We start from the raw sequence: 22,338 nt of genomic DNA on the forward strand, positions 1-22,338 counted from the left end.
TTCTCTTTTTCTTCACATTTGAAAGAAACGCAGTACGACTGTTGTAATTTTTTTTCATGTAAATTATAAATATTTAGAACTTCTGTCAAAAAAAAAAAAAAAGAAATAAAAGCAGATGTTTTCCCTTATCCTGGCCCCAAGTAGTACCACATTAAAAAACAGTATTTTCAAGTCTTGTTAAAAAGTATCTCAAGAAAATAAACATTTGTTGAATGCAAACAAGAATAGAATATGGCACTTAAAAAATTTTTTTTTAACATTTATTTTTGAAAGACAGAGAGACAGAGCATGGGGACAGGCAGAGAGAGAGGGAGCTGGCTCCAGGCTCTGAGCTGTCAGCACAGAGCCCGATGTGGGGCTCAAACTCACGAACCACAAGATCATGACCTGAGCTGAAGTCCGACGCTTAACCAACTGAGCCACCCAGGTGCCCCCAGAATATGGCACTTTAAATATTAATATAGAATTCAGAGCAAAGGAGTCTGAAGCCCAGAGAGACTGAGTGACCTGTATAAGGTCACAGAGTGAATATACAGCCAACTCAAAATCTGAACTTCATTCTCTCAAGCCCTAGCCTGAATATAGAAAGCCTAGTTAGTGCTTTCTATATTCTACGCAGAAGATGGACTGCAAAAGGAACCTATCCTAGTTTTGGACTCAGTTTGCAAGCCTCAGAATTTGGATCCCAACGCCAACTGCAACAGAGTTCAGAGATGCCTGGAAAACTTTTAAAGCCAAATCCAGCAACCTCTGCTCACTTCTCATTCTCACTGCCTCCATGACATTTGGTGCTTCTGACTGTACCCTCCTTGAATTCTCTCCAGCTCTGGCTCAAACTCATCTCTTTTATCACTGGTCTATCACCAGGAGCTCTTCTTCAGAGTTGTTTTTCCTTTTACATTTCATTTCTGGACTACTTTTTCTTTCTGTTCTACACCAGTGGGTCTCAGTCAGGGATATGTATCAGGATTTCTTGTGCAACCTATTTAAAACTTGGAAGTAGGGGTGCCTGTCTGGCTCAGTCCGTAGGGCATGTGACTCTTGATCTTGGGGTTGTGAGCTTGAGCCCCATGTTGGGTACAGAGATTACTTAAAAATAAAATCTTACAGGAGCACCTGGGTGGCTCAGTCGGTTAAACGTCCGACTTTGGCTCAGGTCATGATCTCACGGTTTGTGAGTTTGAGCCCCACATTGGGCTCTGTGCTGACAGCTCAGAGCCTGGAGCCTGCCTTGGATTTTGTGTCTCCCTCTCTCTCTATCCCTCCCCCACTCACACTCTCTCTATCTCTGTCTCAAGAATAAACATTAAAAAATTTTCTAATAAAAAAATAAAATAAAATCTTAAAAAAATAAAAAAAAAACTTGGAAGCATAATAGCCATAATTTGAAAAATCCCCTCAGGTGACTTTGATGGACACTCCTGTAGCAAAGAGTATTTTTGAAATATGGCTCCAAAATATTTCCCATCCCACATGCCCTTCTGCGATGTGACCATGCCATTTTCCCCATCAAGAGGTGGAATCAATTTCTCAACTTCTTGAACATGATTAGGCCCTGTGACCAATAAAATGTAACAGAGTAACACTGTGCCAGTTCTAGGCGTGGTCCTTTACGGGCCTGGTAGCTCTAACTCCTGCCTCTGTAAGAAGTATCATCAAATATCCTGAGACCACCATGATATGAGAAACCCAAGCCATATGGAGCACCTCAAATGATAAGACCCCATGTGTGGAGCATGGAGACACCATGTATGAGTGAAGAACCATCCTGAAAGTGGATCCTCCAGGCCCAGCCACTATAGTTAAGACCATGTAAAACAAAACTATCTAGCTTACCTAATCCTTCCTCAAATACTGACCAACAAAATAATGAGCAAAATAAGTGGTTGTGTTAAGCTTTGTGTGCTGGTTTATTTCTTACTCAATGATAGGTAAGCCAGACCAATCTCTCCCTCCGCATAAACACACAACCTTGTTAAGAACCATTGCTCTGTACTGTCTACCAGGCCTATATGATTTCAGCCACTACCATGAGCTGACAGCTCAGAAATCATCTCCCCTCTGTCTGGGTATTTATATAGATGATCTGCTGGCACCTCAAATGCAATACATACTAAACTGAATACATCATTTCCCTTTTTAAAACTCCTGTTCTCTTGCAGTGAATTGCCCACACTATCTTCCACATCACCTTGGAGTATTTTTTCACTCTCTTTCACCTGGGGTAGACAATAAGTCACAAAGTCCTTTCGTTCTTTTCTTCATATCTACTCTGTCATTGTTCCAGTGAGGTCTTTATCGTCTCTCAGCTGCAATGTAGTAGTGATCTCCCAAGTGATCTCCTTTTTACCATTTCTTCACTTCATCTCCCACATCATGGCCAGAATGATTTTCCTAAAACAGGAGTGGGCTCACATTATTTCTGTTCCCCCAAAACAACAATAACCCAGAACATTTACCAATAAAACTTTACACTCTCAGTGTGGTAATCAACACCCTTCACTACTGAGCAATAAAGTAACTTCAACTCTCATTCATTACCTCCTTGTCTCAGTATAACTCCTGGCTACCTGATCTACCAGTTGCCTTTCCAGAACTCTGGGCTTCTGGATGACTCAGTCTGGAATACCTTTGCTCTCCTTTTTCATATGTAGAAAGTCTTTGTATATCTCAAAGCCCAGCTCAATTTTCATGTTTTTCTGGATGCAGTTTTGGGTTGTTCTTTTCCCCAGGGCTGTCACATACAGATTTGCAGATTGTATACTATACAACTCTAAGGAAAGACATTCACAATGACCACAACATAAATCGCACCTCCTAGAGTTGTATAGTACACAACTTACAACAACACATAAGTAATTATTTCATTCTCTGCACTCCTTAGACATGGTTCTTTATTTTGTTCTCTTAAAAATACTTTTATATTTTATATAAAATATTATATATTTTATATCAGTGCCTATATGCTAGGCACTGAGTAAAGACCACAAAGATGTGTTATGAGATTTTGGTCTTGAGAGGCTTAAAGTTAGGGCAGACAGGTATATAATCAAATGTATGCCAAAAACACTTTCACCTCTATTTTATCCTTAATTTATCCTTCCCCATTTTAGAGTTGGTTGAGAGCTCTATTTTAGTGCAAAATTCTTAGGGGCAGAAGTCATGTCTTATTTATCATAGCCCACAATGAACACTTGGCTTTGCACTGTATAGTGTCTCAGATAACGGTTATTAGATTGTATCAGATGTACCAGTTGTAACAAGAACAACCATTTATTGGCTCTGTACATGGAACACTGCTAACCCCATAATGCTGGATGAGGTTTAAAAAAATGTTTTATTTATTTTGAGAGAGAAGGAGAGCGAGAGTGAGAGCGAGAGAGAGAGAGAAAGAGAGAGAGAGAATCCCAATCAGGCTCTGGGCTGTCAGCACAGGGCCTGACCTGGGGCTCGATCTCATGAACTGTGAGATCATGACCTAAGCCAAAATCAAGAGTCAGACGCTTAACCACCTGAGCCACCCAGGCCCCCCATTTCCTTTTCTAAATGGGCACTCAGCTAGACTGCTTTTCCTAGCTTTCCTTGCAGTTAGGTGCATACAGCTGAATTTTGGCCAAACAAATGTGGACAGAAGGTGATATGTATCTAGGCCTGGCCTATATGAACTTTCTGCTTAATTTTCCACATTCTTTTTTCCACCTGAAGCTTGGTGGAGAGTACTCTGATGATCTAGAGCAGGTGGCACTATAAAAAGGAATGAGATTGTACCCTTGAAATATGATCATTGGCTGACCAAGAGTTCTTACATTATTACATGAGGGAGAAATAAACCTTTATTATGTAAAGCTTAAATTTGGGGACTGCTTGAGTTTAACTTGCCTAATACAAATTCTAAGTTTAATGTAACATTCTCAGACTGATCATGACTACCTACATTTCAAGAGTACCCAGTAAAGAAGATTCTAAAATTGCATTTATCACCCCCATTTAAGTATAAACCCTCTCATCTCTGTCATCAGAAATAATGGCCTTGTTCAATCTCTCACTTTTGTAATATTCAAAATACATGTGATTGGAATAATACCAAACAACTTCTCTTAAAATACATTTCAATAAGCCTAGAGAAAACTCTTTGGTATAGAATTTGAAAAGGCCTAGAGATCCCTGCCCCTGGTTAGGACATTGCTTGTGCCCTTCACAGCAGGCTGCTGCTGTCTACTGACGTTGTCATGAGATAGGAATACTGATATTCAGGTCCACTGTGTGCTGGGAAAGAAATAGCAGGGACTATGCTTTGACTTCCTCAATGCCTTAGAGCCAGTTTGCCACTTGTCATAACTCCATGGTTTGCATTCCTGTGACAAACTTACCACTTCTTGTTTTGGTTAAAAAAAAAAAAAACTCTAAGAGAGAAATGAGGCCACAAAATTGAGGAAGGCCCAATGCACACCTTTTTTCTTTCATTTACTCAACATACATTTTCTAGCACGTATTATATTCATAACACTGTGTGTGTACGGGGAGGGTAGTTCAAACAAATATAATAAACAGATCTGCTTTGAGGGACGTTTTTAGACTGTTGGTATTTGACAGCAAGCAGCTATTTGAAAGACAGTATAGAGTAGAAACAGAATCCATCAATTACTGTGGTTTAAACTGGGCACCCACTTACGCACTTAAGTTCAGTTTCCTCCTCTGTCATTTTTGAGGATCGTTGAAAGAATTAGAGAATCCCTTAGCATGATGCCTGGCAAATAGTAGGTTATAGCTCTTCTTACACAGGGAGACAACGCACACACACATGCCTAAACAGTTGGATATTCAAGATATAGCAAATAATTGGCACAAATAAGAAAAGTTGGATGAGTTTGGAGGTGGGACTATCACATTGGGATGAATGGACAAAATAAGTTATTAGTTTTACTTAATTAAGGCTTTCTCTTAGAATATTTCTCATTTATAATCTAATGTGGATGCTAGATCTAAATGTAAAACTCTCATGCAGGAATCTCCAAAAAAGGTATCAATGGAGAGAGGATTTTTTTAAGTTTGTTTATGTATTTTGAGAGAGAGAGTGTGTATGAGAGCACGTGTGAGTGAGGGAGGGGCAGAGAGAGAGAGGGAGAGAGAGAACCCCAAGCAGGCTCTGCACTGTCAGCATAGGATCCAAAGCAGGGCTTGAACTCACAAACTGAGATTATGACCTGAACTGAAATCAAGAGTTGGATGCTTAACCAACTGAGCCACCCAGGTACCCCAAGGAATTTTTTATTCCAGAAGAAAAGTTCCTGTATTAGATGAAAAAATTCACAACAGGACTGCTGAATTACACCTGTGTGTGCGTGTGTGTGTGTGTGTGTGTGTGTGTGTGTAATAGGCATGCTACATACATGAAGGATAAGCCACAAAAATTGTTCATATGTTCAGGAACAAAGAGTTATAAGATAATTTGTAAAATTATGGAGATCCAATGTTAGAAGAGGATCTTTCAATCCAAACCATTCATTTACAATAGAAGAAACAGAGTCAAAGAGATAACTTGTCTAAGGCCACACAAGTAGGATATTGTGAAGCCAGGACCTGGATCTTAATTTCCTAGATTTCTGTCACAATGCTCTGACTACTAATTCCCTTGTCCTTAAGGCCTAAGAAGTAATTCCATACTGCCACTGGATAGAGCTTCTCAGAGGTCTTAGTTTTTAAGAGTGAATAATTCCAGTGAAGACTTCCCAGTACTATGGGCAGAGGTCAGGCTTGAACAAAAACTCTATGAAGGATTCCACAAAATAGTTAAAAATACTTAAAATAGCCCTCCTTTATTGAACCCTTGCTTTGTGTCAGGCACTGTGCCAAACACTTTACATATATAATTATTTACTTAAATTTTCATTCATACATAATGTATGTCAGGCATCTACACTATGTGCTAGGATACAATAGTGAAAAGATATGCTTGGTTCTTGAGCTCATGGAATCCCTAGCCTTCCCCATAACAGAAATTCCATAAAATTTGTTTGTTTATTGCATCCATTTACAGGAGATAGAAAAGGCCCTGAGAATAACAATGATGGCATCCATATATTAACCACCTGCCCCACACCAGGCACTTTTCTGAGCACTCTCTGAGTAAATCTGATCAACAGCTCTATGAGATAAAAAACGGAGGCATAAGAAGCTACAGTGACTGGTGCAAGGTCACATAGGTAGTAAGAAGTGATCAAGGATTGGAATCAAGACTATCTGATTCCAGTGTCCATTTTAACCTCTACATTATACTGACCAGTTGGATTCCTGCTCTTACTTTTTTCCCCCAATGTTTACTTATTTTGAGAGAGAGAGTGCACACACAAACAGAGAAGAGGCAGAGAGAAAGAGAGACAGAATCCCAAGCAGGCTCTGCACTGTCAGCACAGAGCCCAATGAGGGGCTCAAACTCACAAACCATGAGATCATGACCTGAGCCAAAACTGAGAGTCAGATGCTTACCAGACTGAGCCTCCCAGATGCCCTTCAAACCTTTTTAAACAATTTTTTAAGTTTATTTGTTTTGAGAGAGGGAGGGAGGGAGGGAGGGAGGGAGAGAGAGAGAGAGAAAATGAATGTGAGTGGGGGAGGGGCTGAGAAGGGAGGGAGAGAGAGAGAATCCCAAGCAGGCTCTGTACTGCTAGTGCAGATCTCCATGTGGTATTCAGACTCACAAACCGTGAGATCATGACCTAAGCCAAAATCAAGAGTCAGTTGCTCAACCAACTGGGCCACTCAGGCACCCCATTTGAACCTAGAGATTATTAAGAAATAGAGGCTGCTGGTAACAATATTGCTGCATCTGCATTCAGACAAAACTATGTATTTTTCTGAGGTTGGGTTGCTTTATTTAAATATAGAGACAGCAAGTATCTACCTAAATCTTCACACTCCTGTTAGAAAAAGACAATTTCTTCAGAATTAAATGCCAACCATAAAATTTATTGTGTAATAGAATTTACCCATCCGTTTAAGCCATCCTGTTGCAAGGTATAGACATACTCCTTGAGACAAAAAGCAGACTTGAACAATTTTCATTTTCACGTAAATTCTATTAAAGAAGAATAAAATAGTGAAATTGCAAAATTTCTCCATTCCCTTCCACCATATGGGTTTCTTTGAGGTTTAATAATATTATAAATAAAGCAGCTTCGAGATGAAATACAAAACAGTGAATAACAATCTAAAAACATTTTGAAGAAGCAAGTATTATATCCCAGTGTTGCCAGGCTTTCAACATAAGTAAGATAGAAAACAGAGAGAGAATTCTCATTTGTTCTATCAAGAAAGCATAAATATTGGCTTCGTATTAAGCCAACCTCTTGCAGCTGTACACCAGCTCTCAACTATTAAAAAGATTCTTAAATTCCCAGGGAAACAAAAATCAATTTCAGCCATATAAGTCTGTATATAAATCTATTGTGGTTTATTCCAAATATTTTCTCATCAAGGAGTTTGGAACAAAAATTTTTTTGAAAGAGAAATTCTCCAGTTCACCCATTACACCATTATAAATACTTGAATGACTTCCAGTCACTTTGCCTAGAAAATCTCAATGTTTGTGTAGCATGCCAATGACAGCTCAGCAGCAATGTCAATACTTTTCATTATTTGGCAAGACAACCACTCATAGCAATAGATTGGAATTCTGACTGCCTTTTTCATATATTATATTTCACTTTTGTCACAGCACACAGGATGTTTACTCTTGCCCTCTCGGCAAGATACTCATTTCTGAGCTTATATTAAAAATCTATTTTATCTGTTAAAGCTTAGAATGAGCTAAGTGTTTACTGTTTTAATCCCAAATCAATGTGTGTAGTCAGGTCTTGAAAGAATTCCAATCACTGTAGCTTTTGTTCATATTTTAGATGGATAATGCTATTGGGTTGTTTTCCTTGGGCTCAATTTACATATTCTATTTGTAGGAATTATGGACACTGGTATGGTGACTATAGTTCAAACAGAGCAATGGATGTGTTATTAATTTTCTGGGTGTGGTAAGGATCTGTACTGGCAAAATGAAATATACACATTTATTAAAGTTTTGTGAAACAGAGTAGAATGGAGATGTGCTTCTCAAACTTTAGAGTGTTTTAGAACCTCTTGCAGAGGTTCTACAATCAGTGATTCTGATTCAGTAGGTCTGGATGGAGTTTGAGATTTTGATTTCTAACAACGTCCCAGGTGATGCTGATATTGTCATTTCAAGGACCATCTTTTGAGTGGAATAAAATGGAATGGCCAATAGGGAAAGCAAAAATCTTGCTTTTCCATTTACAGACTTATTGATTTGGGGGTAATTTACTTAACCTATTTTGTTTTTTATAAATTTTTAAAAAGTTTTTTACTTATTTTTTTTGAGAGACAGAGAGAGTGAGCAGAAAGAGAGGGAGAGAGAGAATCCCAAGCAAGCTCCTCACTGTCAGCATGGAGCCCGATGTGGGGCTCGAACTCACAAACCGTGACAGCATGATCTGAGCTGAACCCAAGACTCAGACACTTAACCAGTTGAGCTACCCAGGCGCCCTCACTTAATTTATTTTTAAGCCTTAGTTTCCTCATCTGCTCAATGGGGGGTTTATTAAGGATTAGATAAGTCTGTATGGCACTTGACATAGTGCTGGACAGATACCTAGTATGTGTTCAATGAATGATGGCCATGGTTATGAGAGATGATACAGTCTCCTTCTCTGGGATCCAACTGGTTGAATCTGCAGTGCCTCTGCTTCATATTCTAGTGTATTTGGCAAATTACTTGTTAAGTGTGTCCAGATTAGGAGTGATCTGATCAGTGAGTTAGCAACTATTCAGAACTTGAATTGCTCAGGTGGGCTCTAAAACAGTTGAATATTTTGCTCCTTGGCCTTCAAACTAACTACCATACTGGAACTTTGATTCTCTGTACTTTGGATTAGTTTTCATTTAAATTACTTTATAGTCCACAGCTCCACAGTTATGTCTTCTTGTGAATGATCTTTTTAAGAACAACATCAGTTTATTTTCGAAATCAAATTCAAGTCTTTGGAGACTAATATCATTTCTCTCCATATTTTGTTATTAAGAGGACTGGTGTTCTGCCAAGACAACATATTAATAAATTTAAGCTTGAGATTTTCATTGTCATGTGAACGTTGAAATTGGCTCTCAATTACACAAAACAGCCAATTCAACAGGATACAGTATTGGATTTACAACGAACATGTCTGTGGAAAAATGACTTTAAAATCCCTGATTTTGTGGTTTGCTTTTAATTAGTTAAAAAGTCATGATGCACCAGTCACAAGAATCTCAGCCAGCTCAGGCTAAGTTAATTTTGAGAAATAAATGACTTGACTTTAGTCAAATGTTAATAAATGTATTTGTCTTGCATTCAACCATTTATTCAGCTATTAATCTAGCAGTAAGTCCTATTTCTGTGGTGGGTGATGGTCTAGATGCTGGGGAAAACACTTACCCCACCCTCCCAGAATTTACAGTCTAGTGAGAAAGGTAAGCGCACAGTTATTAGAACCTCATTTTAAGAGGTTGATAAATCTCCAGTCCTGAGCAGTTAGCAAGCTATAGAAAGTAAGCCTATTATTTGTGTTCCTATTCAATTGCTCATAGAATCTGTTAACCATTGTCCAAAGCTTGAGGCACATCCAGACAGCACTGGATGATGTCTTCCAGAAGTAGGATCCTCCAGAGCTTCTAACCAAAGAAGAACCTACATTTCCTACAACTTCATTTGTGAAATGAACTTAGAACAAGAAAATCAAGTCAACTTTGTAGCTTGCAACCAACTGTTGCATAAACTCTCTAGCAAAATGACACCATTGAAAAGAGTACCAATCTATACATCAAAATGGATTTTTCTGGCTTTTCAAAAGATGCAGGGATTTACATTCATATGATCTGTTACAAACTGAATGTTTATGTCCTCACCCCCAGTTCCCCTACCCTCACTGAATTCATATGCTTAAGGTCTAACCACCAATGTGATGGTACTTGGAGATGAGGCCTTTGGAAGGTAATTAGGGTTAGATGAGGTCATGAGGGTGGGACCTTCACAATGGGATTAGTGTCCTTATAAGAAGAGACACCAGAGAGTTTGCTCTTTTCTACTCTCCTAAGTAAGGACACAGCAAAAATGTGGCTGTCTGCAAGCCAGGAATCAGGCACTCACCAGAAACCCAATCAGCTGTTACCTTGATCTTAGACTTCCTGGCCCCAGAACTGTGAGAATAAACATCTTTCATTTAAGCTACCCAGTCTATGGTATTTTGCTATGGCAGCCCACGCAGACTAAGACATGACTTTAGAAAGATGACAAGGATTTGTACAAAACTGTGGAAATGCATCAAACATATTTCATTTTCCCCAAGCAGGGCCCTCAGCCCATCTGCCAGGCCAGCTCTTTACCACTGCCTACACAGTGTTTGCTCTTTCTTGCCTAGAGCTGTCACTCCTCTTTGTCCTGTTTTCTTTACCAAAATGCCCGTCCCAAATCTTCCACTTCTGGCTCAGAGGCTCTAAGAAGTCTTTTCCTGATTAGCCCTAGTCCTTTCCCAGGCAATCCTTCACTGCGAAGTTTGTTTCCCTACACACTATTTGCATCTCTATTGTGTATTTATGTTCCTTCAAGGATGTAGGTCTTATCTCCTAAACTAGACCCTGAGCATCTCTAAGACTAGGGTCTAGACTTTTCAAATCTTTTGTGTTCTCCATTGGCCCTCTTAGAGTGTCGTGCAAATAACACGGGCATGAAACTTACTGAATGAAAATTAAACTGAATGCTGAGAGCCAACGAATGTTCTGAGGCAAATGAATCAAGAAGTGCAAGGAAGTACAATAAAACCCTGGCTCCAGAGCCTGCTGGTGGGGGTGGGAGAGAGCCGTTGTGGATAAGTGAGCTTAATAGATGGCTGAGGATTCATCCTTTTAAACACCAAGAGTTTTAATTATCTTGGATGGAAACATTTCCAATATATTAATCTTCCCTGCCTTCTAAAATAGTGCTCTGTAAACATAGCCTGGCTTGATGATGTGTCATTAGAAGTAGTGGTGTGCTAGGACACCGAGAAGTCTTCAGGCCCGTCAGAGATATGCAGAACTGTTTGTCCCTATTTTAAATGGCTGCAGATTGCTCGCTCTCTCTCTCTCTCTCTCTCTCTCTCTCTCTCTTTTATTGTTGTTTTGTTTTTTAGCTTTTCTGGATCCTCCCTTTCTGCTGGACTGTCCATCTCACCGATGCCCATGTGACTGACTGTACCATTTCTACACCCTGCTCCTAATTTGTGGCTTCTCATCTGAAATGAGTTTGGAAATCACATGTCCAAGCTCAGTGGTTGTTGTTATGATTACTGTTGGAGATGCTTGCAACTGAGAGCAAAGGGCTCTGTGTGAGGGCTTGCTGGGGTCTCCATGGCTACAGGGACAAGAGACAGACTCCTAGCTATTGTGAACTCCTAATTCAGCTTTTCTGAAGCCTTTTTAATGTACTTCCTATTCTACTTTTCTAGTCTAGAAATATTTTTTTTCACATAAATTAGGAATTAAATACATACTAGGTACCTTAGCATGGCCCTCTAAAATAAATACCTTGTCTGGCTTGATCACTGTTTTCTGTACTGCACTAGCACCTAGTAGGCACTCAACACATACTTGTTGAGTCAATGAAATAAACTTTATAATCTCAGTAGAGATAAGATATTGATTCACATATACACAAAACAAGCTTACAAAGTAAACTATAGTAAGAATCATAACAGATAAAGTATGTACAAGGACCAAAAGATTATTTCTTGCTGGAAAATCCAGAAGGACTTCATGGATGAGGTAGTAGTTTTGACTTGGCCTTGAAGAATGGTGTCATATTTTGATCAGCAATAAGTTAGGAAAGTAAGAAGAGACAAGAACACCACAGACAAAGCCAAGATGCTACAGTGGGAAGGGTGTATATGGGATACGATTAGTACATTCTAGCTGGAGTACATGTAGGGGAGTAGGAGGAAATCACATTATAATGTTATATTGAGGTCAAAGTATGGGTGGACCTTGAACATCAGGCTAAAGAATTTGGATTTTGTCTACTAGGTGACAGGAAGAAACTGGGGGTGGTTTAGGCTGGGAGGTGACATCCTTAGAGCTGGGCTTTAGAAGTCTTGGTAAGTGTTGGAGTTTAGGAATTGAAAGGAAAAAGGGCTGGAGGTGATTTCAAGGGTATAGGTAGGAGGCAACATGGGCCTGAACTGGGATGTTGGCAGTAGGAATAGCAGAAAGGGAATGATTGGCAGAGAGGCTGCAGAGGTAGAATAAAAGGACTTGGCAACATATTTGTTGTGAGGAGTGACAGAGAAGCGTATGTTGGTACAATTCCAAGTGATGTCCTTTCCAGAACTCAAAGAGTCCAGAAGAACAGGTTTAAAGAGATGGTGTGAGTTTGACTTGGGACATGTTGAGGTGTGAGAATGAATTGTTGATAGCTCTGCTATAAAAAGCATGAATGGGAAACTGCCCTAAAAAAGCACTAAAGAGATAACAATACTTACAAAATGAGTGCTTATGTGTACTCAGCCCCCAAAAGGAGTTAAGAGGCCCATGTCTTATTTTAAGTCCCCTCTTAACGTGACTATATTAAAAATTGTTCATTTTTACTTTCAAACAGTTTTCAAGTGTACCTTTAAAAAAAAACTTGTTTTTTTCTGAGATATTACTCTTGATAAGACTAGGGCATTAATGCAGTATGATGTTTGAACGTTATTGGAGGTTGCCAATGGATTAGTAGTAGCTCCTCTCTGAAACAAGACAGCTAGCAAAACAAAAACAAAAACAAAAACAAAAAACCACCAAAAAACAAAAAAACAAAAAACTGAGAAAACTTCCCCCAAACAGAAAATGGTTCTTGACTTTGACCATCAGAAACAAAGATGTTTTCAGATTAGCAGGAAGCTCCTTCATGGAGTAAGTAGGAAATCTAGGGACACCCGCTGGGTTTTCTGGAATGGATGAGTAGGGATTGACATGTGAACAAGAGGAAAAAGTTCTTTCCAGGCAAAGGAAAGTATATATAAACCTGACATGGAAGAATGACAAGGCATGGTCAGGGAATGGCAAGAAGTCATTTGGCTGGGTGACATGTGGAGAGAAAATGGGGAGAGGCCATACAATAAAGGAACTAGATGAAGGTAGCTTGAGATGTGGGTTGGGGCCAGGTGGGATGGGCCTCATATGCAACACTAAAGAGTTTGCAATTTATTAGCAGTGGGAGCCATCTCAGAGGTCCACTAGGGAAGCAAAACAATCAGACATGTTTAAGCAAACTCTCTGGTGGATCTGTGGAGGGTGACTTGGTAATTGGGGAATAGAGGCAGAGATGAGGATCTTAGTGAAGTATTGTTGCAAGCAGATGAGAGGACCTGAGCAAATGAAGTTATGAGCTAAGCCAGTACTCAGCTTATAACAGGTGTTGAATGTGGGCTACTTGACAGGCTGTTCAAGTAGGCAATAGCTCTTGGTCCATCATAATTGGATGCGTCTCCCCTTAGATTCAAGTCAGCTTCAGCAGGTTGTCAGGCCAGAGGGCTTTGAAGTGTGAAGCGTTGGAAAAAATTAATACGATAGCTAGAAGCCAAGATTCGTTGTGGCTTCATGTACATATTAATACAGAAGACACAGAGAAGCAAACTACCACCAGATTCTGGCGGACCTGCTTCTGTAGGATGCAGAGTACCCTGAGGCATAATCATTGTGGACAGGAACATGTCAAGTCTTTAGAGGGCCTTCTAGAGTAGCTTCTAAAAAGTCCAAGGGAAAAAACGGCAAGAGCTCTCCAATGAAGAGACTCTATTTCCTTTTTAAATACAGTGAATATGTACTCCTCTATAGGATTGCTCTACCCAACATGGTAAGCAACAAGCCCCATGTGGCTATTGAGCATTTGAAATGTGAGTAGTCCAAATTCATATTTGCTGTGAGTATGAAATACACACCAGATTTCAAAGGCTTAGTATGAGAAAAATAATGTAAAATATCTTACATTTTTTTATTGGTTATAATTTTTATATTGGTTATATGCTGAAGTGATAACATTTTAGTTAGATTTATTTCATTAAATAAGATATATCATTAAAATGAATTCACTTAAATTGTGACTACTAGAAAATTTAAAATAATTTATGCAGCTTATATTATTCTGTTGGACAGAACTACTGTAGGAAGTTCACTGTTATTTTTTACTGCAAAAATAAAATAGGTCTATCTCCTCCAATTTTTCTGACCTTTTTTTCCTTTGTAGGGAAGTTGTCAACATGTGCACTAGGAAGAAACTCAAAATGAAATAAACAGGTTAATGCATTCTCATATAGAATTGTTTATCTGCCTTTTGGTGTTTCTATGGAGATTAATGCAACTTCAGGCTTCTTTTAGTGGCTATGGTTTTCTGTACAGTTTGCATGTTATAAAAATTATTTAGACAAAAAATTTGAAATACTTTATTATTTGGGCCATTAAAAGGCAAGAAGGGAGGGGGGAAAGACCTCATATTAATAACTTTCCTATCAGGGCAAGTTGTTCTCTGACGTATTTAAATAGACTCAACCTTTCTAAAGAAGAGGTTATTGCAAAATACTGCTCTCCCACAAAGAGCTTGGAGCCAATATCTCTATTAGAACATCAAATAACAACTGCAAATTCCCAAAAACCAGAATATTTGATCATTTTGCTTTCACATTGGTGAACAGCAAATAACTGTTCAGAAAAAGGCGTTCCTGGGTTCAACTGCGGGACCTCCAGTACACTGCTTCTTTTTTTTTTTTTTTTTTTTTTTCTTGTGGGCTAGTGGAAATTATAATGTTTAATCATAATACTGACCTTTAGCTTAATTTGCCCTAATTTTGTAGAAACTTCCGGCTTCACACCAACAACCCCTATATATGATTCTACAAATTTGGTGTGTTAAGTTAGCATTGAACACAATGTGAAATAGCCTCAAGTATTCACCGTCAAATAGAACTGATTATACAAGGAAAACAAACTTAAGCGAGGATCTGAGACATAATGGAAAGCATCTTGCTATGTCTTGCAAGATTCTTTGCATTCAGGAAGCAAATAAGTTTTCTTTAAAATAAAAGTGACTCCTTTAAAGAAAGCAAAACCTCCTTCACTGTCTTTGAAGAGTGAGGAAAAAAAAAATTCCAAAGTTAAATGAGGAGGATGAAACCCAAGGGAAAGAATTACAACCTGAGGCATGCCTGCCACAGGGAGGGTCTGCTGTGCTTCAAAGCAGTCGGGAGCAGTTTAACTCTGTATACAGATGGTCTGATAGTACTTGCTAGACAGATAGAACTTTTTGGACAGAACAGGCAGTTCTTAAATACCTGTCACCAGCATTATACAGCAGAGCAAGATGGAACTGAAAGATTCTCACATCATGCCTTTAATACAACAAAAATGACTTCTCTGCAATTAGTGAACAAGCTGTTCCTGCTCCTCTAATAGCTCCAGGAGGAGGAACTTATTTTGACTTTGATTTGTCCCATTTTTCCTGTGTACTGAGTGTTGCAACCTTATGTCAGCTAAAATCTCTTGGCCTGATAGTTATAGCCAACATTGAAAAACTCCTCCCTCAAATTATTAGTATAAATAAAATGAGGCAAAAAGAAATTAAATTCAGCCCTTCCACCCCCATGTTACATCCCCTTCTGCACCTCAGAAGTTCTATGGTCAAAATGTTCTAGCCCTTCATAAAATGAAACTAAATTTCTGGTTAATAAATTAACTTTACAGAGTTTTGCTTTGCTACTACTCCCATTGCTTTATTGGCCTGTTTGGGCAATGTATTCCATAAAGTTTAAAATAATTAAATTCTTTTACTTAAAGGAAAGAAACTCTAAAAAATCCCCTTCTTTTCCATTCAGTTTCAACTGTCTAATGGGAAACGTTATGAGACCAGTAAATATGAGAAAGACACTGTGACTTGACTATCTCATTTAGAAGAAAATTTTCAAATATCAACACATTAATGTCCCGGAAAAATCAGAAAGTGAATTTTGTGTTTTAACTTTGACTCACCAGTGAGCCTAAATAAGCAGACACATTGCTCTTTCTCATCAAAATCTGAAAAGAAATACTCAAAATCCTTTCCAAACATACCATTCTTCCGGGACTACTCTATCTTGCTAATGATAAGCCCTAGGAGTCTGGGGACTGTTAGCAAAGTAGTGCCAATTTCTTCTAGTACTTAAGGACCCAGATTCATTATTCCAAAGTGAAAAATAGATTTTATTCCAGTGAAAAAAATTCCAAGGGTAGTAAATTGGGAAATGTTCCCTTTAAAAGCAGTAATGAGGGGGCACCTGGGTGGCTTAGTTGGTTAAGCATCAAAGTCTTGATCTCAGCTTAGGTCTTGATCTCAGGGTTGTGAGTTCAGGGCCCCCCTTGGGCTCCGTGCTGAGTGTGAAGCCTACTTAAAAATATGGGGTGCCTGGGTGGTTCAGTCAGTTAAGCGTCTGACTTCAGCTCAGGTCATGATCTGAGCCCCATGTCGGGCTCTGTGCTGACGGCTCAGAGCCTGAAACCTGCTTCAGATTCTGTGTCTCCCTCTCTTTCTCTCTGCCCCTCCCCTGCTTGCTCTCTCTCTTTCTCTCTCTCAAAAATAAATAAACATTAAAAATAAATTAAAAATAAATAAATAAATAAAATAAGTAAAATGAAGCAGCAATAAGAAGTCACTTTTTTTTTGTTAATGTGATGTATCATGTTGATTGATTTGCGAATGTTGAACCAGCCCTGCATCCCAGGAATGAATCCCACTTGATCATGGTGAATAATTCTTTTTATATGCCGTTGAATTTGATTTGCTAGTATCTTATTGAGAATTTTTGCATCCATATTCATCAGGGATATTGGCCTGTAGTTCTCTTTTTTTACTGGGTCTCTGGAAAGCAGTGTGGAGGTTCCTCAGAAAATTAAAAATAGACCTACCCTATGACCCAGCAATAGCACTGCTAGGAATTTATCCAAAGGATACAGGAGTACTGATGCATAGGGGCACTGCTATACCCCATATACCCCAATGTTTATAGCAGCACTCTCAACAATAGCCAAATTATGGAAAGAGCCTAAATGTCCATCAACTGATGAATGGATAAAGAAATTGTGGTTTAGAGGTTCCGGAAGATGGCGGCGTAGGAGGACGCGGGGCTCACAGCGCGTCCTGCCGATCACTTAGATTCCACCTACACCTGCCTAAAGAACCCAGAAAACCGCCAGAGGATTAGCAGAAGGGAGTCTCCGGAGTCAAGCGCAGACTAGAGGCCCACGGAAGAGGGTAGGAAGGGCGGCGAGGCGGTGCGCGCTCCACGGACTGGCGGGAGGGAGCCGGGGCGGAGGGGCAGCTCGCCGGCCAAGCAGAGCCCCCGAGTCTGGCTGGCAAAAGCGGAGGGGCCGGACAGACGGTGTTCCGACAGCAAGCGCGACTTAGCGTCTGGGAGGTCATAAGTTAACAGCTCTGCTCGGAAAGCGGGAAGGCTGGAGGACAAAGGGAGGGAGAGCTGCTGAGCCCCGGGACGGCAGAGCTCAGCTTGGCGGGGAACAAAGGCGCCAGCGCCATCTCCCCCGCCCATCCCCCAGCCAAAATCCCAAAGGGAACCAGTTCCTGCCAGGGAACTTGCTCGCTCCGCGCAAACACCCAACTCTGTGCTTCTGCGGAGCCAAACCTCCGGCAGCGGATCTGACTCCCTCCCGCTGCCACAGGGCTCCTCCTGAAGTGGATCACCTAAGGAGAAGCGAGCTAAGCCTGCCCCTCCAGCCCCCGTGCAGCTTGCCTACCCACCCCAGCTAATACGCCAGATCCCCAGCAACACAAGCCTGGCAGTGTGCAAGTAGCCCAGACGGGACACGCCACCCCACAGTGAATCCCGCCCCTAGGAGAGGGGAAGAGAAGGCACACACTAGTCTGACTGTGGCCCCAGCGCTGGGCTGGGGGCAGACATCGGGTCGGACTGCGGCCCCGCCCACTAACTCCAGTTATACACCACAGCACAGGGGAAGTGCACTGCAGGTCCTCACCACGCCAGGGACTCTCCAAAATGACCAAACGGAAGAATTCCCCTCAGAAGAATCTCCAGGAAATAACAACAGCTAATGAACTGATCAAAAAGGATTTAAATAATATAACAGAAAGTGAATTTAGAATAATAGTCATAAAATTAATCGCTGGGCTTGAAAACAGTATACAGGACAGCAGAGAATCTCTTGCCACAAAGATCGAGGGACTAAGGAACAGTCACGAGGAGCTGAAAAACGCTTTAAATGAAATGCAAAACAAAATGGAATCCACGATGGCTCGGCTTGAAGAGGCAGAGGAGAGAATAGGTGAACTAGAAGATAAAGTTATGGAGAAAGAGGAAGCTGAAAGAAAGAGAGATAAAAAAATCCAGGAGTATGAGGGGAAAATTAGAGAACTAAGTGATACACTAAAAAGAAATAATATACGCATAATTGGTATCCCAGAGGAGGAAGAGAGAGGGAAGGGTGCTGAAGGGGTACTTGAACAAATTATAGCTGAGAACTTCCCTGAACTGGGGAAGGAAAAAGGCATTGAAATCCAAGAGGCACAGAGAACTCCCTTCAGACGTAACTTGAATCGATCTTCTGCACGACATATCATAGTGAAACTGGCAAAATACAAGGATAAAGAGAAAATTCTGAAAGCAGCAAGGGATAAACGTGCCCTCACATATAAAGGGAGACCTATAAGACTCGTGACTGATCTCTCCTTTGAAACTTGGCAGGCCAGAAAGGCTTGGCACGATATCTACAGTGTGCTAAACAGAAAAAATATGCAGCCGAGAATCCTTTATCCAGCAAGTCTGTCATTTAGAATAGAAGGAGAGATAAAGGTCTTCCCAAACAAACAAAAACTGAAGGAATTTGTCACCATGAAACCAGCCCTACAAGAGATCCTAAGGGGGATCCTGTGAGACAAAGTACCAGAGACATCACTACAAGCATAAAACATACAGACATCACAATGACTCTAAACCCATATCTTTCTATAATAACACTGAATGTAAATGGATTAAATGCGCCAACTACAAGACATAGGGTATCAGAATGGATAAAAAAACAAGACCCATCTATTTGTTGTCTACAAGAGACTCATTTTAGATCTGAGGACACCTTTAGATTGAGAGTGAGGGGATGGAGAACTATCTATCATGCTCCTGGAAGCCAAAAGAAAGCTGGAGTAGCCATACTTATATCAGACAAACTAGACTTTAAATTAAAGGCTGTAACAAGAGATGAAGAAGGGCATTATATAATAATCACAGGGTCTATCCACCAGGAAGAGCTAACTATTATAAATGTCTATGCGCCAAATACCCGAGCCCCCAGATATATAAAACAATTACTCATAAACATAAGCAACCTTATTGATAAGAATGTGGTCATTGCAGGGGACTTTAACACCCCACTTACAGAAATGGATAGATCATCTAGACACACAGTCAATAAAGAAACAAGGGCCCTGAATGATACATTGGATCAGATGGACTTGACAGATATATTTAGAACTCTGCATCCCAAAGCAACAGAATATACTTTCTTCTCGAGTGCACACGGAATATTCTCCAAGATAGATCATATACTGGGTCACAAAACAGCCCTTCATAAGTTTACAAGAATTGAAATTATACCATGCATACTTTCAGACCACAATGCTATGAAGCTTGAAATCAACCACAGGAAAAAGTCTGGAAAACCTCCAAAAGCATGGAGGTTAAAGAACACCCTACTAACGAATGAGTGGGTCAACCAGGCAATTAGAGAAGAAATTAAAACATATATGGAAACAAACGAAAATGAAAATACAACAATCCAAACACTTTGGGATGCAGCGAAGGCAGTCCTGAGAGGAAAATACATTGCAATCCAGGCCTATCTCAAGAAACAAGAAAAATCCCAAATACAAAATCTAACAGCACACCTAAAGGAAATAGAAGCAGAACAGCAAAGGCAGCCTAAACCCAGCAGAAGAAGAGAAATCATAAAGATCAGAGCAGAAATAAACAATATAGAATCTAAAAAAACTGTAGAGCAGATCAACGAAACCAAGAGTTGGTTTTTTGAAAAAATAAACAAAATTGACAAACCTCTAGCCAGGCTTCTCAAAAAGAAAAGGGAGATGACCCAAATAGATAAAATCATGAATGAAAATGGAATGATTACAACCAATCCCTCAGAGATACAAACAATTATCAGGGAATACTATGAAAAATTATATGCCAGCAAATTGGACAACCTGGAAGAAATGGACAAATTTCTAAACACCCACACTCTTCCAAAACTCAATCAGGAGGAAATAGAAAGCTTGAACAGACCCATAACCAGCGAAGGAATTGAATCGGTTATCAAAAATCTCCCAACAAATAAGAGTCCAGGACCAGATGGCTTCCCAGGGGAGTTCTACCAGACATTTAAAGCAGAGATAATACCTATCCTTCTCAAGCTATTCCAAGAAATAGAAAGGGAAGGAAAACTTCCAGACTCATTCTATGAAGCCAGTATTACTTTGATTCCTAAACCAGACAGAGACCCAGTAAAAAAAGAGAACTACAGGCCAATATCCCTGATGAATATGGATGCAAAAATTCTTAATAAGATACTAGCAAATCGAATTCAACAGCATATAAAAAGAATTATTCACCATGATCAAGTGGGATTCATTCCTGGGATGCAGGAAACATTCGCAAATCGATCAACGTGATACATCACATTAACAAAAAAAAAGAGAAGAACCATATGATCCTGTCAATCGATGCAGAAAAGGCCTTTGACAAAATCCAGCACCCTTTCTTAATAAAAACGCTTGAGAAAGTCGGGATAGAAGGAACATACTTAAAGATCATAAAGGCCATTTATGAAAAGCCCACAGCTAACATCATCCTCAACGGGGAAAAACTGAGAGCTTTTTCCCTGAGATCAGGAACACGACAGGGATGCCCACTGTCACCGCTATAATTAATATAATTAATTATATTATTAACGGAATAATAATTAACCGCTATATTAATATAGTGCTGGAAGTTCTAGCATCAGCAATCAGACAACAAAAGGAAATCAAAGGCATCAAAATTGGCAAAGATGAAGTCAAGCTTTCGCTTTTTGCAGATGACATGATATTATACATGGAAAATCCGATAGACTCCACCAAAAGTCTGCTAGAACTGATACATGAATTCAGCAAAGTTGCAGGATACAAAATCAATGTGCAGAAATCAGTTGCATTCTTATACACTAACAATGAAGCAACAGAAAGACAAATGAAGAAACTGATCCCATTCACAATTGCACCAAGAAGCATAAAATACCTAGGAATAAATCTAACCAAAGATGTAAAAGATCTGTATGCTGAAAACTATAGAAACTATAGAAACTATAGAAAGCGTATGCAGGTAATTGAAGAAGATATAAAGAAATGGAAAGACATTCCCTGCTCATGGATTGGAAGAATAAATATTGTCAAAATGTCAATACTACCCAAAGCTATCTACACATTCAATGCAATCCCAATCAAAATTGCACCAGCATTCTTCTCGAAACTAGAACAAGCAATCCTAAAATTCATATGGAACCACAAAAGGCCCCGAATAGCCAAAGTCATTTTGAAGAAGAAGACCAAAGCAGGAGGCATCACAATCCCAGACTTTAGCCTCTACTACAAAGCTGTCATCATCAAGACAGCATGGTATTGGCATAAAAACAGACACATAGACCAATGGAATAGAATAGAAACCCCAGAACTAGACCCACAAACGTATGGCCAACTCATCTTTGACAAAGCAGGAAAGAACATCCAATGGAAAAAAGACAGTCTCTTTAACAAATGGTGCTGGGAGAACTGGACAGCAACATGCAGAAGGTTGAAACTAGACCACTTTCTCACACCATTCACAAAAATAAACTCAAAATGGATAAAGGACCTGAATGTGAGACAGGAAACCATCAAAACCTTAGAGGAGAAAGCAGGAAAAGACCTCTCTGACCTCAGCCGTAGCAATCTCTTACTCGGCACATCCCCAAAGGCAAGGGAATTAAAAGCAAAAGTGAACTACTGGGACCTTATGAAGATAAAAAGCTTCTGCACAGCAAAGGAAACAACCAACAAAACTAAAAGGCAACCAACGGAATGGGAAAAGATATTTGCAAATGACACATCGGACAAAGGGCTAGTATCCAAAATCTATAAAGAGCTCATCAAACTCCACACCCGAAAAACAAATAACCCAGTGAAGAAATGGGCAGAAAACATGAATAGACACTTCTCTA

At 39.8% G+C, this 22,338-nt stretch overlaps 1 protein-coding gene across 5 annotated transcripts in view; it reads right to left on the reverse strand.

Moving 5' to 3' along the window:
- Positions 1 to 1,891: 1,891 nt before the first annotated feature.
- WASHC3 (WASH complex subunit 3) overlaps positions 1,892 to 22,338 on the reverse strand; it is a 104,642-nt gene continuing 84,195 nt past the window's right edge. For all 5 annotated transcript variants that reach the window (XR_006205055.1, XM_042947528.1, XM_042947529.1 and 2 more), the window contains exon 9: positions 1,892 to 2,394. Coding sequence is in view for 3 of the 5 variants with exons in the window: in XM_042947528.1 (XP_042803462.1) it covers positions 2,347 to 2,394 (48 nt within the window). In the remaining 2 variants the exon portion in view is untranslated. The remainder of the gene's footprint in view (positions 2,395 to 22,338) is intronic.

This window comes from Panthera leo, chromosome B4 (assembly GCF_018350215.1).
Source record: "Panthera leo isolate Ple1 chromosome B4, P.leo_Ple1_pat1.1, whole genome shotgun sequence".
Lineage (NCBI taxonomy): Eukaryota > Metazoa > Chordata > Mammalia > Carnivora > Felidae > Panthera > Panthera leo.